Genomic DNA, 17,718 nt, shown 5'->3' on the forward strand with positions numbered 1-17,718 from the left:
CCTGCGGGGGAGAGAAAATGAGTTTGCTCTCCGTCACTTTACTGCCCCTTTATCTCCCCCATGGTGTGGTGATGACCGATAATCATGGCAGCAACCAGCGATAAGAGCTGTTGGGTTTCTGTCAACCTTAGCCGGCAATAAAATTTAATGAAGACGTAGTTGTAAAAATGGTGAATTTCGTCATGTCTCTAAAGTGAGATTACAGTAATTAACGCAATATACTTTTCAAGTGTGTGTGAGAAAGTTACACCTCAATCTCACCTGAGACAGGAATAAAACTGCCAGACAGATAACTGAGGAGAAAGAAGGGAAGTCATACGCACGTATACTTATATGTGAATTGTGAATGAGGAAATTAAGTAAATACAACTTTGCTGTGTTGAATAGTGCGGATCTAAGAATGCAGCCTACAGACTAACCCTTTAAAAGAAAGAGTACACCCTGCCCTCGTGGGGCTCTGGCCAATCACAGCGCAGCAGACTTTATAGCGCTGTTCGGTGCGAGTAATGTCTCCCTGTTGGAGTAAGTAAGTGTTTTTACGCCCGGGCTTAAGTGGAAGAGTGGGTCAGAAAGAAGACGTGTCTTCAGGGAAGAGGAGTGAGAATACACCAGTTTCTGTTCACTTTAAGATACTGTGTTCAGACATTAGAGTTTACTTCACTTTCCAACTTCAATCATTCACAGAATGACTACCACCATGGAGAAATCTAAAAACTTTCGCATAGATGCGCTGCTGGCGCGCGACGCGGACCAAAGGACGGACAGTGATGGTGCGACCCCCGGGTTGTATTGCAGCAGGAGTCCCGGCGGGAGTCCGGTGTCGACCCGCGGCTCGGAGACCCCCTCCCCTCACCCGAACCCAACCAGCTGCTCTCCAGTCCGGCCGGGAGTCCCGTCCAAGTCCCAGCTCTTCAGTTTGTCACAGTCAGGATTCACTGCCCTGCACCAAGGGGGTCTCCTCGGAATGCACACGGGATCCATGTATCCTCTGGCGGCCCTCGGAGGCCAGCACTCCGCCTTCCTGTACCCGGGTTTTAGACAGCTGGTCCAACCATACCCGGAGCAGCTGAAGGGGGCCATGGCCGCGACGCTCCCCCTGGATCCCTGGATCAGAGCCGGGATGATGATACCCAGACTCATGGAGTATGGAGGTGAGCGGATCTGTCTCCTACACTTGATCGAACTTACTTCCTGGAACTTAGGATGGTGAGAGGGAACTAAAATGCATGACGTTCATCCACCTCTGATTACAATGAAAATGACGTGGTTGTAAACTTTTTTTTATTTGTATAATAATAACTTATTATTTTGTATCATTCGGAGCTAATAATAATAATAATAATAATAATAATAATAATAATAATAATAATAATGTGTTTCATTGCATTATTATATTTAATATGTAAAAGGAAATTATAATCTTGTCATATTATAAAAGAAATAGTAACATATTATAATGTAAGAATAAAAAGTATTATATCTATACAATTATACATTTTCAATATTTTTCTTATAACAATATCATTTTTATTTCGATTATTCTTCAAGCTATGTTTCTTATTACTATTTATTGAAATTTAGAAAGTAAATACATGAGGCTAATTCACTTACAAATATACACTGTTGCCCATAAAGTTTAGACGAGTATATTTTAAGAGATAATTTTTTTTTCAGAAACAATCCTCTGTTTATTCCAATTTAAATGCATCAGTGATCACTTATGACCAGGTGCAATGATTACATTATGTGTCACAATGACCCAGGTGAAATTAATTCATGCATAACATTTGTTCGGCGCTATAAAAGACAAAACATTTGCCATGTATTCCAACTTCATGGGCGACCCTATATATATATATATATATATATATATATATATATATATATATATATATATATATATATATATATATATATATATATATATATATATATATATATATATTTTTTTAAAATACAGGATATAGGAACTCCAGCTGCCATCTTAGACCTAATTAAAACCATATGGGTTTGTTTCCCCTTAATTAAAATGTTATTTAACATATGCCAATTTTGTTATTGGTGTTGGTGTCCGTTTACAATGTCTCACAAAAAAACGTGACGTAAAGGTAACACCTGATATAGACCTACCACTCAATCAATTGATAACATTTACAATGTTTTCATTAAGGTAATGGTCTCCTGTGATGGTTTACTACCACTTCAACGCAATATCCTCGCCATATCGTCACATCAAGGCAATAAAAGTTAACGGACATAGACAACAAGATATACAGGCAGGAAGACAGAGGGACAGATAGGTCTAGTTTCCAAACAGTGAAGGGGAAACCAAACTGGAAGATGTTGTGAGGATTTATTTGAGATTTATTTGAAAAATATCTGACAAATTCATTCTTTTTATATTCTATAACCCATCCCTCTGTTGTCTCTGCTTCTCTCTGTCCTCCCCTCTCAGCCCCGGCCCAGGCAGGTTTGTTGGGGAAGTGTCGGCGGCCCAGGACGGCTTTCACCAGCCAGCAGCTGCTGGAATTAGAAAAACAGTTCAAGCTCAACAAGTACCTGTCCAGGCCGAAACGCTTTGAGGTGGCCACTTCACTCATGCTGACTGAGACTCAGGTGAGAGAGGCAGAGCCTGTAGGATGTGTTGTATTTGCAGGGGAATTTTTTTCTAAACCTGATTCCCTCAGTGTTAAATTAAGAACTGTTATCTGAGGAGTTGGTTTCCCTTTAAACTTAGAGTTATTAGGTGTCTCCCTCTCTAGGCGATGCAAGGCCATGGTCAAGACACTGTTGTGTCTGGTATGCTGAACACAGGGTTCTCCCCTACCTACCTAGACGTAATACAGACGCCTCTGCAGCGCCCTCAAGATAACTTCTTATAGCCTTTCCATAAGGACAGTGTTCAGACTTGGGGTTGGCACTGTTCATTTCATAACTGTACTGCTGAAACCTTGATTCTCACGATGGCCATCGGGCATCAATACATGTTGCTGCATAAGACATCTACCGTCTCCAGAGGTGTCCTTGCTTCAACTCATAAGAGTTTCCATCACAGTATTGAGTTATTGTGTCACCTGGTATATTATTTTAGTGTGAGTATATTCCCTTTATTCCGGTCCTTCCTAGTCATAAAGTTATTAAGTTATTAAGCTTACCACCAATGACGCACTGCTTTTTTAACATTCTTCCAATCCCCAGCAACAAATCCCTTAAATTAAGGAGAACATATATTTGCATCCTGAACCCTGACTTAGCACAATTCCTGTTGTTTTTCCACCAGGTTAAGATCTGGTTCCAGAACAGACGTATGAAGTGGAAGAGAAGTCGCAAAGCCAAGGAACTAGTAACGCCGCTGACTGACACAGAAAGAGCTGGAATGGAAAGTCACAGTGGCAAGCCTCAGAGTGATTCCCACAGCTCGAGTCAGGAGGACGAAGAGGAGATAGAAGGGGATGATGAGGACGAAGTGGGCTTCATGAGGCATGCTGGAGGAGGAACAGGGAACTATGGCTCTTGCTCAGAGGAGGAGTTGGAGGAGGGGGGCCCAAGAACAAGAAGTGGGGTTTTCCCATAGTTATAAAGTTCAGCATGCTTTATTATACGCCCTTGTATGTTTATTACTCTTGAGAAGACGATGCATTCAGGCGCACGAACATGATGGCATGAAGAGGATCACTCATGTTTCAGAGTCCCTTCCATAGTGCCATATCTGCACCTGGAACTCCCACATTAGCAAAAGGTTATGTTGACACCTGCACATTGGGCCGGATATGAAAACTGATCACATCAAACCAGAATAATAGTATGTACTTGGACATTTAATGGTTTAATGGTCAGTAATCCATCTGAGTTATGACTTCAGGATCAACAAATAATTCTGACTTAAAATGGGCAATTTGGTGCATGCTTTACTAGTGATTTAAACAGTATACATGTACTGAAAGCTTATGTTCCTGTCCTGTCATTTGCAATTAATTAATTTATATAGGAATGTACATGTTCTCAAACTGTATGAATGGGGGTGATGATAGCACTTTCATGGTAGTGGATGAAGATATAGACAAATTAACTTGGAGATTTGTGTTGTCAAGAGTCAGTGTTACATTGTTATCAGGTCTGTTACAAATGCTGGACAAATATTCCACCAATATTTTACATTTTTCACGTTTTCAACAAGACTTCATACATAATGTAATGCATCTTCAGCCAATTAAAGTTTAGGGTATACGTGTGGCAAGAAAAATGCTACTATGGGAAATCTACTTTTTGATTATATGGTCATGCATTTTTGTTGTAAAATATTCAACTCTTTGTTTTGTATTATCTTGTTGAAGTGGCATGTTATATTTAGTTTAAGCCACACACGCGTACACATACACATACAGGTAACATACACACAAAATTGGCTGAACATACGGTTTGATATTTGAATTTAATGTTAGCGCATTTTCCCTGTATTTTATAAACTGCTCTCATATTAAGCGTGTTATGTTGTCAATATAATTTAACATTATAGAATTTAATATATTTCACTTTAAAACCAAGACTAGTGTTTTTTGTGGAGATGTAAAGCTTGAAAAATAAAGTTGCATTCATGTGTTCATGTGTCATTTAAGTCCAATAAAAAGACTGAATGACAATTAATGTCATTTAGGGTAACTAGATACTTTCTGATTGGAGGGTGATTGCTTGAGTAGTTTAATCGATTATTGGACAATATTTGTATCACAAGTTATTAATAACTCACAAACAAATGAGTCATAAGATCGTTATTATAAATATAAACACTCCTGAGATGCTTATAAATCGACCGTATTGTCGAATTGCAACTGTCCCACTTCGTCTGCCGTATTTACTATGGCTACTTGTTGTCATGGTAACTCAGGGGCTGACAAACTTGTGACAGTTGTTAGCGTTGTTTTCACAACTAAAATGGAATGAATAGCACTAGTTTGCAAACTTCATTATTTGCCGTTTGAAAGGAGGTAAGCAAGGAAGGAAGGTATAGCGATACGTTAAGTGTTAAGCCACGTTTAATGTTATTGTAGTCTGTTTAGCTATCTGCTTTCTAATTCCGTGTTAGCTAATAGCTATGGTCCTGATGTACGTCGAGCTACTTCCAAAACACTCTCCACGTTGTCGTTGATGTAACGATAGCGATGTTTTAACTTACTATATAGATCTAGTGAGACTGTAAAAAAATGTGTCAACTGTGCAAAAATAACAAATAATCAAAACCATGCTAAACGCCCGGCCACCACCAAACACTTTGTTTTGTATTTTAATTTACAAATGCTAGCTAAATGCCTTCTGCCTTTTTCCAGCCATGTTAGCTGATTCTCGGGGTCCCGAGCCATTGGCTTCGGGGGCACCGTGGAAGTCCTCCACCCCAGGGAAGGATATCAAAGTAACTCAAGTTTGGATAAAACAGCTTGGCATCATTACTAACCTGTGGTCTGAGTGTGCGGCAGCAGCTTGTGTCTGCTGGTGCACACTGTCTGACTTAAAATGTACCTAATATTTGTATTACTTATCAGTTGTTCTGACTTAATGAGTGTGCAAAATATGTGTTGATTTACGACCAATTACATCCTTTCTTATTGGTCTCAATAACCACAATAACCCAAAACGTTTGAGTCTAAATTACATAATTTGATGCTTGCCAGATTATGGACTTTATTGATATAGCTATCAGTATGACTGTCCGGCTCTGAAATAAACATGAAATACTTAATGTTCAATTTACAATTTCTTTTTGCGTGTCTTTTGAAGTTTTTTGAAAACAAATTTCTATTTTTTAATTCTGCAGGATCCGATTATTCACCAGAGACGACGGTGTGGAAAGAACCTGCGACCTGCATTCAGCCAAAGAAGGCTGGAATTGAAGCCAGAGCTGGTCTGGGAGCACTGGGACCTGGGGAGAGAGTTCACCAAGACATTAGTGTTGAGGAATATTCATAGCAAGCTGCAGAGGCTTCATGTCAGGTATTCGACACATGGTCATACATATGCACACACATATAGTATAACCGCAGGTATTCACACAAACACACACACTTTCTGGGTTAATGTTTACTTCCAAGCAATGCAATGTCAATTTGATGAGTATCCACAGGCTATCATATCCTATCTTTCACCCCTCACAGGCCTCCCGAGTCCACGTTTTTCACCACCATCACTCCCCAGATAATTGTTCTCAGCCCAGGCACTTCTTTCTCCATGCCAGTCAGCTTCAGACCACTCCAGAGGGTAACGCATCACAATCTTACACATAATTGCATCTATTAATAGAGTTTTTGGATGTATTGTGCCACAGGGGTTTCAAATGTGAATTGACTTTGCTAAACAGATACGTTGTCAATCTTAGAAATGGTCAGATACTCTCAGTCTAAATAATTAGGGAGGATGGGTGAGGGAGACGGGACAATTACAAGAAAAGGAAGAGACAATTCTAGCCCATTATTGTCTTTTCACAATTTTTTGAGCTGAGGACATTGTGTGAATAAAATGACTCACAGTACCGCACGAAGCATATATGCATGGCTTTAAAAAGAATCGTTACCCACATGATAAAGGTGTAACAAGATCTTCTTCTCCTGTTTTTCCTCTTGACAGTGTAAGTATGAAGACAGCATTGAGTTTCAAGGTAAAGATGGCAGCTTCCAGGTGTGGCTCCGTGCCATCACTCCCTGCCATGCCCTGGAGGTACCCGACTCTGTGTTGCTGCCAAACTGCGCTGTTCAAAACTCCTCACAAACTACTTTCCTGCTCAAAAACGTCAGGTACGTATGAGTGTGGTTTAGGCTAATGCAGAGAAGCAGGAGGGATGAATATCCTGGGAGGAAAGGAAGCAGAATGCTCACTTAAAATGAATGTATTTTTATGTGTAAATAAATTATGTCAAGCTCTTTACTCCTTCACCTTTCACTCCGTTTCACTCTTGCTAATCCCTCCATCTCACTTTCCTGTGTCTTCTCTATTCCCTATTGCCACATACTCTTCTTCCCACAGTAAACTCCAGACATGCTTCCAGTGGGAATGTGCAGCACCGTTCCAGTTGAGCCCTGAGCAAGGCCTGTTGAAGCCTGGCGAGAAGTGTCACATCAGTGTGCTCTTCCGACCACAAGAGGCACTTGTGTACCAACAACAGGCCAACTGCAGGTTTGGAGAAGAAGAGGACAAGGCAGAGAGCTGCTGCACTATACTGCTGCAGGGATTAGGTACTGTAATTATCAGATGAGACAGGAGGAGCTCTCAGAATACTTTATGAGATGCTGGGTAAATAGGGACCCTTTCCTCTTGTAATGCCTCTGTGTTCCTTTTCAGCCAAATACCCATGTCTTCAGCTGAGAAATCCAGGTACGAAGAATGATAAAGAACAGTGCGATCCAGAGCTGCACTTTGGCTCCGTGGCAGTTGGACAAAGTTTGCAGAAACCCTTTGACATCTTCAACCCCTCTCCAGTGAGTAGTACACAGAGATGCACAAATGTGAATGTACACACTCAGGGACCTTCTCATCCCTCTTTTTGCCCCGTCTCCAGGTAACTGCAGCTTTCTCTCTTTCACAACTGTTCAACGGGGTCCCATTATTGGGGTCAGAGTTCAGCTGTGATGTGAGAAGCGGTAAGGTAGCACCTGGTGAATCGCTGCGGGTTTTAGTCACCTATACTCCTGCTGTGGTGGATGGTGTCTCTGTCAAGTACTTGTCTCTAAAATGCACGGGGGCACTCAACGAAATTCTACTCAAACTCACCGGAAACTGTGTAGGTAGGGGATGCACATAAAGGCACACACTCACCTCACTAGCATATTATCACAAAGGAACTGTATCTACTACTAGATGAATATATAAAAATGGTTCTTTTTGTAACTAGGTCCCAAAGTGTCCTTGTCCTGCTCTGTGGTGGACTTTGGTTGTGTTGAGGAAGGAGGAACAGTCGAACAGACAGTGGAGCTGGTTAATTCTGCGCCTGCTGAGGCTATGTACCAATGGGACCTTGACTGTAGTGGGAACAGTGTGTTCAGCATCCAGCCAGCAAGTGGCACTGTGTGCCCACATAGCCACACCACACTGAAGGCCATCTTTAGGCCCACGCATCCTATTGCACATCACAGGAGAGTGGCATGTATCATACTGCACAGGGTAGGAGCCAATATCCAGATGTATACACACTCACAGGACACACACAAGCATCATCAGTGCTCATCTACTAACCTACTCTTCCCCGTAGGATCCCATATTCCTTGATCTGATTGGTACCTGTCACTCAGAGCTCCAGCAGCCAGCGATACTGAAACCTGAGCACTTGGTTGTTAACCAGCTCCACTGGTCTCCCAGACAGGACCTGCCAGAATCTCTGACGGCCATGCAGCAAGGTCACAATGTAGACTTGAACCAACAGGGAGTGTTCTGCCCTGTGGAGGAGGTAAAGTTCCAAAGACAGATGAAAGATTTGTTTAGATTTTAAATATCTTATACGACAACATTAAATCACTTTGAGTATGAACAACAGATTTTACCAGTAAAGTATAGGTTTATTTTTTTCTCTCTGACTCTCTCTGTGTCATTTTGTCGCAGCCACACAAGAGACCAGACAAGAGATCTCCCATGGAGGAATATTACCAATCCTGCTTGGGGTGCATGGCTCACCTCTCTTGCTGCTCTTTATCGTCCCCGCATGTATCTGTGGTGCCCAGTGAGCTACTGTTTATTCACAAAATATTGACTTCAGCCACTTCCTCTCAGGCTGTCACCATTTCCAACCACACCAGGGGGAAACTCAGGTACCAGTGCCTGCTTTGGATTGTGTCTTCTCACTAAATACGTTTTTTTTATTTATTTCTACATAAAATGTAACGATCTGTTTTATTGTACTCAATCTGCTCGTTGCATGTGATTCCGCTCCAGCCTGGTGTGGACTGCTGCCCAGGACTCTCCGTTCACTGTCTCTCCCTCATCATGTGACCTGGCTTCTCTGAAATCCACCTCATTCAGAGTGACCTATGACCCCAAGGAGCGTAATACTCTGCATGGAGCGCAACTTGAGTGCTTTGCATACTATAAGGTAATGTTTATTCAAAATGTATCTCTTGTCTCTGTTGAAAGTACTGCTATGAAAGAATAACATTACCATGCAACACATTCTGCTGCCACTCTGTCCTCTCTCTTCCCTGGATGCTGTAGGACACTCATCACATAGAGGAGCGGCTGCTGTGTCCACCCTGGTGTGTGACTGTTAGAGTCTTAGGCCACTCCTTTCAGCCGGGCAAAGAGCATTTCATCCCATGTTGTTCCTTGAAGCCCCCTCGAGTGGTGAGACACAAGCATGACAAAGAACGCAAATCTTACAGAATATCTCAACTATAGTTTTGCCAAAATTTCCCTTGAAGCCAGTATAAAGGAGATTGTAACACTGCTAACCATGAAGAGATAATGCCCTGGTAACTGTATTATGTTGTTCTTTCAAGGTGTTTCCGGCCCTTAGTGTTCTTTCCTATCGGACAGCGCTCCTCCAGAATTGTGGAGACCTGCCCCTCACTTTTAGTCTGGATCACAGCTCAAACCCTGCTTTGGCAGAATCTGTGTCTGTCGTGCCGCGGTGTGGTTTAATCCAGCCTGGGAAACACCAAATCCTCACCCTCAGAACAACTCCCACAGAAGACAGTCCCAAACAAGGGTTCGGTTTACACCTTCAGCTCAATGCAGCTAAACACACAAAGGTGCCATACCCACTACACAGAAACACAGCACAAACGCTGCAGTACTTACCACACTGTACTTGCAGGCTATTGTTTTTCCTGTGCATCTGTCTCCGTGTCCTTTAGGAACTGACAGTTGTTAGTGTTGTGGAAAAGTTGTGTGTGTCTCTGGAAGGAGACGGCACTTTACATTTCCAGCCAACGGCGGTGGGCTCACGGACGCGGCGCTCCCACCACATCAGGAACCTGAGCCTCCTACCTCTACGGTTGTTATTCCACTGCTTTTTCAGTGTATTGTTTGCCGTCTGGATTTATCCCAGCATCATTAATCTTGTCTACAGCTGGCTTTCTGCGATTGTCTTTTGTGATAGATTCCAGTGGAGCGTTCCAGAACCAGACCAGGAGCTTATCTTTGTGGAGCCAGATGCCGGTGATCTGCAACCTAATGAGAGCTCAGTGAGAGACTGAACAAAAAAACACAAACAAATACCGTGCTTAATGCATCGGATTCTAACAAATTCCTCACAGCTGACCTTATTGACCTGTTTTTTGTACTATTGTTTGTGACTGGTTTGGCATTACAGGTCCAGATATGGTCCTTCAGCCCACTGGTGGAAAAAACATACACACTCACACCTACTCTCACCTTCTGGCCAATCCAGACTCCTGGATGTAACAAATCACATGTTACCCTCCGAGTGGTGGGGATGGGCTCTAAAGGCTTCATAGAGGTGTGTATGTAGATGGCTGTATAGATGTGTGCATAGCCTGGAGCCGTATGTGAATTTTCAAGAAAATTCAAGTGTCTGTTGCCTTTTGGAGCATAAATGACTCTCGAGAAGAACCCAACAAAGCAGTGAGTGCATCTCTGTTTCCTTCCCAGGCAGAGAAAGCGGTTCTGGATGTGGGGGAGATTCTGGTTGGAAGCTGTCGGTCCATATATGTTCCACTTGTGAACAACAGCCCCTGTTCTGTCTCCTTTTGTCTCTCTGTACAGCAGATCATTCTGGATGAGGAACTCACTTACGACCCTGAGACTGAGCCAAATGGTATTCTCTTATGTGGAGTCTTTGCTGTCGTTTGTGTTCTGTATTTACATGATATAGATCAGCTCCCAGCAGAGTATTTTAATTTAGTATGTGCAGCAGTCAGTAAGGCAAATTAACACAAATGTAGCTTTTTCTATTTGACTGCTCGTAAAGCAATTGCACCTTAGCATTACTATGACCAATAAACCCTTTAAAGGTATAATATGCAACAATTTCCAAAAATAAATCTCAACAACATGTTATACTTACCGGTCCTCTCTGGCCCTTTAGCCCTGAAGCTGGACTGTGAGAGCGGAACCATTGCCTCACACTCGACAATGGTGCTCCGATCCAATGTCAGACCACACAGGCGGGCCCAATATCTCTGGACCATCAGTTACCAGATGATGAATGCCAGTGGTAGATAGAAAACCGCAACTTTACACACCTGAATGTGTTTTATTACGTGATACTTACTGCTCTCTCCCTTTCTGTATCTGCCTCTCTCTCCCCAGCATTTATGCCATCCCCTCCCCAAGTAGTGTGTAAAGTGCGAGCTAGGGGTGTGCATCCCACCCTACAGGTGGTTGATGTGTGCGGTAGTGGCAGTGTGGGAAGACTCAGTAAGGAGCACCTATGGAAACTCTTCTCACTGGACAGCCTCAACGAGCATATGCTGTAAATGAAAAAAATCCTGTTTTTGCTTGGTTCCTTATAATGATTTGATTGTTTCTTCATTACAAAAGAGAAATTAATAATACTTGAACTATATATATATATATATATATATATATGTGCATAACCACATCTTCCCTTCCTGCATGTAGTTTGAGCAGTTGTCCTTCCGTCTTCACCAAAACCATGTTGGATTTCCACTTCAGTGCCGCTCCCGTGAATTCTCAGCCCTCAGTCTTTGTGTTGAGGTTTCACAACCCTGGCTCCGTCCCTGCAGACTGGTGAGGCGAAAGCAGACTAAAATATGGGTAACACTGTGAGGTAGAGCTTGACTGGGACAATTTGAATGCACCTTTTTTCTTTTTTTGACTAACTTTTGATTACTGATTTGTGGCCTTCTCTTCCATATTAGGACCTTCTTGTTTCCAGAGGACCAACAGATGGAGTTGGAGCACTGGGCTGAGACCGGAGAGTTTAGCAGAACTGAACTGTACCAGATGAAGGTCAGGCATGTTTTCTCTTTTTTTTTGTTTGTTGAAAAAACAGGAAGACATTTTAAACTATGTGAATGAACTTGACTGAGATTGGGATATTTCAGTATACAACCCAGACATAATGTCTTCATCTCATTGACAGGTTCAACACAACCATCTGTTCAGCATTTCCCCCCATTCTGGAACTTTGCTCCCTGGCCAGCAGAGGGCAGTACACTTCACCTACAGGTCTGAGATTATTGCAGGATAAGACAGATGGATAAATCAGAAAATGTTTCTAATATAGGCAAGGATAAGTGTTGTCTAAAATCACTAATTATGTGATTCTTATTACAATATTATGATTCTTTGAACTTCACAGCCATGACTTCGCTGGGACAGACCGGTTTCCTGTCGTGCTCAAACTTTCTGTCAGAGAGATCTTGGTGAGGCAGAGCATGTTGGTCGAATCAAAATCACACAGTTCTTTCAGTTCAGTGCTGTCGCCTAATATATCACTAAATATGGTGAACTCTTTCTATCTGCTAGATATTTCACGTTAACCTCATGCATGTGTTGTGGTTCTTTGTGCAGCTGAACTTTCAGGGGGTGACAGTGGAGAGAGACAGGCCTTATCTCCACTTTGCCTCGAAGCAACATGTCTTTACCTCTGTAACCATTGAGGACTGTACTCCGCCGAGGCAGGTGTGTTGATTTCTCCAACACAAAGCTGATAAGGAAATGCATTGCACTCTTATTGATAGGATATTCCATATTAACTCCAAAGGGTCCACAGATTTATCATGTTATTTAACTGATTCCATCAGAAAACTCACAATGAATTTGATCCACTAGGCAGCAACTGACCATTACAATCTAAAATGTTAAATCAATATCTATAATAGCTGTGTTTGGAAATCCATTGTTTGACTGGAATGTTCCTCTCTAACTGTTAACATTACAACCTGAGCTTCTCTAGAAGACTAAACCAAACCCCGGGGATTTGTCATGTGTAATATCTGTGTTTGTCCTGCAGGTGTATGAACTACACAATGGCGGCGCGGTGCCGGTCCGTTATGAGGTTGACGCGGCTGTGTTGTCACAGCTGCAGGTGGAAAACTTTGGCCATCCAGTGCTGTGCTGCCTCAATCCAGAGGGAGAGGTCCTACCTGGGAAGACGGCCGCGCTGGAATGGATCTTCTCGCCATTGGAGGCTAAGATGTACCATGTAAGGGTTGAGCAGTACTCTGCCCACATACCATAGCATTATACCATTGACAAAGTACCTTAATATCCATGTGATTTTAAGTCTGTTTTTTCTGTGTATCACCAGATAGATATTCCTATCCACGTCCAGGATGGGGACTCCATGCTGGTGAGGTTTGAAGGTTGTGGGTTTGATTCTCCTATACGTTACTCCACAAACCCATTTGACTGCAGTGGTACGAAGGCATCTGAAACCTGTGTGCAGAGAGCGCCCTTCCCGGGACAGGTGAGAGCGGTTCTTGTCTTTTCAAATCACATTTGAATCTAACTTAACTTGACTATAACTTGAATATCATGAGTCTATTCATTATAAGCCTCTGGTTTTGGTCTGTGACCATGTGAGGCTGAATGTGTTCATCGTCATGTGTGTAGGTGGTATTCTTGTCTGAGGACAGTGTCTCTCTTGGCGACATCCCATTGTGCTCCCGATCTACAAGAATCCTCTTCCTGACCAATGTGTCCCGCACAGACAGTGTTCACTATACATGGGAGCAGCCGAGCTCTCAGCAGGTAGGAAGGTGTAGCCTGTGAATAACATCTTAAGTATATATGTAAACTTCACCATTTTGAGAAGGAAACAAGCCGATCCTCCATTTTTTTGTCGGATTGTGTCAAAGTCCAAACAAATATAGGTTGGTTTTATGTCTGTGTGGTTTTGTGTTGTGTCAGGCGGTGCACATCCATCCAGAACAAGGTAGTTTGTGTCCAGGGGAGAGTGCCCTTTGTGTCCTTACCTTCACCTCCACCGACTACCCCACTTGTTACCAGCTCGATGTCATCTGCCAGGTGCTGCAGCAGTGCTAGTGCTAATAGCTAAGTCCAGTATTCAATGACAAGTATGGATGTTACTCACAGTGTTCTCTCCTCCCTCCCCAGGTTATCCAGAAAGCTGCACTGACTCAGTATTATGATGCTTTGCAGCGTTGGGAGGAAGAGAAAGAGAGACAGCAATATGAATTCACTATCATGGATACAAATGTGATAGAAAGCCAAGGAGTTCTGGTAAATAAGATCCTTCCTCAAATGCAAAGTGATATTCTACTTCACCATATTCACCCTATATCTTATAACAGGAACCTGTACCGGCTCAAGTAAGAAGAGGGTCATCTCTCAGGAAATATAAGGTGGTCTTCATTTGGTCTAAATATTAGGCCTGAAAAATATAGAGTTATAGATATGCAGTTAAATAAATCTCTGGCTTCATTCTGACGGCTCCTCTATGTCTCACTTTCTTTTTCTCACAGACTCTTCCTCCTATCTGTGCGGGTGGTAGTTGTGATACAGCGTCCACGTTATGTACCAAGACAACAAGAGCAGAGCGGCGGGCCCAACGAGCATCAGCAAACGCATGGAAGCGTCCTGAAAGCCCCCAACCTGCTCTGCTGCATCTCAGGGTTACAGCACGATCCCGCAGGCCTCCTGACCAGTCCAACGAGCGCTATAGGTAAAGCATATTAAGTTCACACTTTATAACACAGGCACAAAGACAAAGGTAACTTACTTTTTTTTATGTAAAAGCTCATGTTTATATAGAACCTTTCGGAAAGCTTTGACCCCTGTAAAGCATCCAGAAGAGCCTGATCTTCATTACATACATCTGTGCTCTTTAAGATGCCTCCAGCAACCAGAAACCAATGCTTCAAGCACTTCCCTTCCTGCTGGCCTGTCCTCCGCAACACATGGCCCCGACAGAGATGTCGCCATGCACGTACTCTCCTCTCTGCTCAGGTAACACTTACACAGACACCCAGCTACCTCCAGTTAAGACTTACAGTCAGACATCCACCCTGACCTACGCACCAGAGTGAACGTACTTAAATCTGATGGACATTCCATGGGATTTTAAGATTAGCAATATAGTGAATTTACAGTTAAGATCAATGGTGCAAGAAATAGTGCATTTGTGTATTCATTTGTCCCTCTCTCTCTCTCTCCTTTTCCAGTGGCATCCTCAATGATCCTGCCTTCACCCAATCTCTGACTACTTTGGCATTGAAGCCCATCAGCTACCGGGTTCGAGAAACTAGTCCCTTTCACTTCTCCTCCTCTCCAACCTCTCTCCCTCTCCCTCCCCCTCCCTGTCCCACATCTTCTCACCCTGCACCCAAACCTCATGTTCTGCTGTGTGGGACAGTGGGACAGAAAGAACAGCACAACACGGTGGACAGTGACGGGACTGCAGGACGTTCGGGAAACGGGCCACAAACACACAACACACCACACACGTGTGTGCCGCATGTGCCTGCTGACATAAGTGAAGATGTGTTGCTGAGCACCCTCCAAAACCTGATGATGGAAGCTGTCAGGGGAGAGCTTGTCCTTACAGCACACCCCCGCACAATTATCTTGCCACCTGCTTCTACCAGGTGAAGACAGACACATTGCACATACACTCACTGACAGAAATACAGTATACCAAATGGCTAACATATTGTGTGTTCCATTAGTACCAGAAGGATGTGCAAAGCCATGGCTGAAGAGGAGACGGAAAACCTGAGGAACATAAAGGAACCAGCGAGGACATAAGTCTCACCATCTCCCTTATTGCCCCTCAACTTTCCTCTTTTCCTTGTTACTCCATCCCATCTGCTTCAGTCATGTATCTATTTGTCCTAGTCTCTGAGGCTCATTCTTCACAGACACGTTTTCTAAATGATGTTGCAGCTGTATGAAGACATGACCTTTGTTTTGTGCATTCTGATTTGTTAGAATTGTGTATGTATGAGGATACAAAACGACAGCAATTTATTTAAATGCTGTCTTTTTCTGACTTCATTCACCAATCTGTGGCAAACAACAATTTACAGAGCCATTGTGTTGTGCTTTATGCACATCAGTTTGAGTCCTTTTTTAAAATCTGAGGCCTTGATTCCATTTATTTCAGTGTTGCTATGTTTTGTCTTTTTGACAATTAGCAGTAGTCAATAAAAATAGGGGTAATAGTACAGTTGATTCCAGAGATGTGTGATTTCCTCTTTATGACCTTAAAAAAGTAAGATAATGACATAAATATAATAAATATATATTTATTTTATTTGTGTGTATATATATATATATCAGTTATAAGCCATTAATAAGAACAACATCTTCACCACGTGGCAACCCTGAAATGTTTTTTTTTTAAATGATTACTTAGAGTAAAGCAATAACAAATTGATGACGGACATTGATGAAGAAGGATAAGGGCAGCTTATCAGACAATTACACTGATCTATTATCGCTAAATGAAGCTACTCTTCTTCCAAGTTGTTTCAGCTCATCTGTCCATGTTTGAGTGTTTTCAACTGTTAACATGTGAATCATAATTAACTTAATAACCTTAATTGACTGACGCTGATTTCCTGGTCTTGCAGTGTCTATCTACAGTGCTTAAGACTCCCCACTAGATGGTGCTACATACAAACAGACTGACCTTCCTTGCAGTTCGCATTGCCTCAAGTCACAGCTGAGCCTAATTTATCCAAAGGGTATAGACTTAGTGGGTATTTTGCAGTGAACAGCAGAGAACCTGTCAGAAAGTTTGTTGTCAACTACAGAGCACCATAATGGAATCACAAGACCTGGAAATAAGAGTTTCTATCTTTCGTCTGACAAATGACAACTTTGTTATTGAGTGATGCACAGCAACGCTTTCAGAACAAGTGTTTATTGTTTTCGTGGTAATTATTGAGGTTGTGGGCTACTTGTTTTAGTGATGAGCATAGGTTTTGATATTGGAGTTTGGTCAGTCCCAGGGTGGGCTCCCGTTGAAAACAGCTATGGTTCTAGACCGAGTGCTCTGTGTTTGTGTGTGGCTGGCGACCCGGAGTAGTGTACGAAGGCTGATCCGAAAGTCATCTGCGTCCCATATCTCCAAGACAATCTTTGTGTGTGTGTATGTGGGTGTGCGCATGTTTGTGTGTGTTACCCATCTGGCCGGTTCCCCTTCTATCTCTTTGCAACACCACAAGCCCTCTGGACATGAGTTGGACAAAGAAGAAAGAGTTTAAAGACCCAGAGCTTTCAAATGGTGAGCAGGGCAGAGCAGATAAGATCTGTTATAATAAAGTTGCCGTTCTACCAGTAATGCTGATGAATCACACTGAATACTAACTCTGGCTGTGTGTCCCTGCGTGTGTTATGTGAAGGAAGTGGAAGAGTGCGTAAAAAAAATATAGTCTGCTTTCAATTCTTGAGAAAAACACATTTGTGCTGCAGCGGTACAACATTTGAGACAAACATCGTTATTTCTTCAGCCTCCCCAAAAAAGCTTCTCTGGAGCTAAATCAGCCGATTTTATCATCAGGAATCACGATCTTCAGATAACTCACTAAGCACTGAACTTGTTGGGACAAAAACTGGACTTCTGAAATTTCATTACAAACCCTGGAAATTTAAAATAAAACATAAGGACAAAAAGAACTGGACAAAACACTTTCCAGTACACGTTCATGTATCTACGTACACACAAACACACGGTGTATGGGAATAACATCACATCCAGCTTTGGCCAAATCTAATCTAATAATCAAAAGTTCAGCTGTGATGTTATCATTACTCACAAATGGATGTGACGCATTTGGAGAACATGTCTAC

General features: G+C 42.5%; 2 protein-coding genes across 3 annotated transcripts; both read left to right on the top strand.

Moving 5' to 3' along the window:
• Window positions 1-570: 570 nt before the first annotated feature.
• On the top strand, window positions 571-3,602 carry LOC311022114 (uncharacterized protein). Its single transcript, XM_084023145.1, has 3 exons — window positions 571-1,151; window positions 2,456-2,616; window positions 3,281-3,602. Exons 1-3 carry the CDS (start codon window positions 686-688, stop codon window positions 3,572-3,574), a joined length of 921 nt encoding a protein of 306 aa, XP_083879271.1. The 5' UTR covers window positions 571-685; the 3' UTR covers window positions 3,575-3,602.
• Window positions 3,603-4,874: 1,272 nt separating this feature from the next.
• Window positions 4,875-16,069, top strand: cfap65 (cilia and flagella associated protein 65). 2 transcript variants are annotated; one of them, XM_084023143.1, is made up of 35 exons: window positions 4,875-4,985; window positions 5,325-5,407; window positions 5,810-5,985; window positions 6,147-6,249; window positions 6,616-6,782; window positions 7,012-7,220; window positions 7,327-7,463; window positions 7,544-7,769; window positions 7,877-8,145; window positions 8,234-8,428; window positions 8,581-8,786; window positions 8,911-9,067; window positions 9,187-9,315; window positions 9,471-9,722; window positions 9,828-9,967; window positions 10,073-10,157; window positions 10,286-10,432; window positions 10,585-10,750; window positions 11,021-11,149; window positions 11,245-11,407; window positions 11,557-11,685; window positions 11,817-11,907; window positions 12,041-12,126; window positions 12,260-12,323; window positions 12,472-12,582; window positions 12,914-13,105; window positions 13,211-13,369; window positions 13,516-13,653; window positions 13,813-13,929; window positions 14,020-14,145; window positions 14,217-14,267; window positions 14,388-14,587; window positions 14,755-14,871; window positions 15,087-15,509; window positions 15,591-16,069. In XM_084023143.1, the coding sequence occupies exons 2-35, from the start codon at window positions 5,327-5,329 to the stop codon at window positions 15,667-15,669; spliced, it is 5,220 nt and encodes a 1,739-aa protein (XP_083879269.1). In that variant the 5' UTR covers window positions 4,875-4,985; window positions 5,325-5,326; the 3' UTR covers window positions 15,670-16,069. The 2 variants fall into 2 exon arrangements, with proteins under 2 accessions (XP_083879269.1, XP_083879270.1); XM_084023144.1 differs by lacking the exon at window positions 14,217-14,267.
• Window positions 16,070-17,718: the final 1,649 nt, after the last annotated feature.

Source organism: Eutrigla gurnardus (assembly GCF_963514095.1).
Source record: "Eutrigla gurnardus genome assembly, chromosome: 12".
Classification (NCBI taxonomy): Eukaryota; Metazoa; Chordata; class Actinopteri; order Perciformes; family Triglidae; genus Eutrigla; species Eutrigla gurnardus.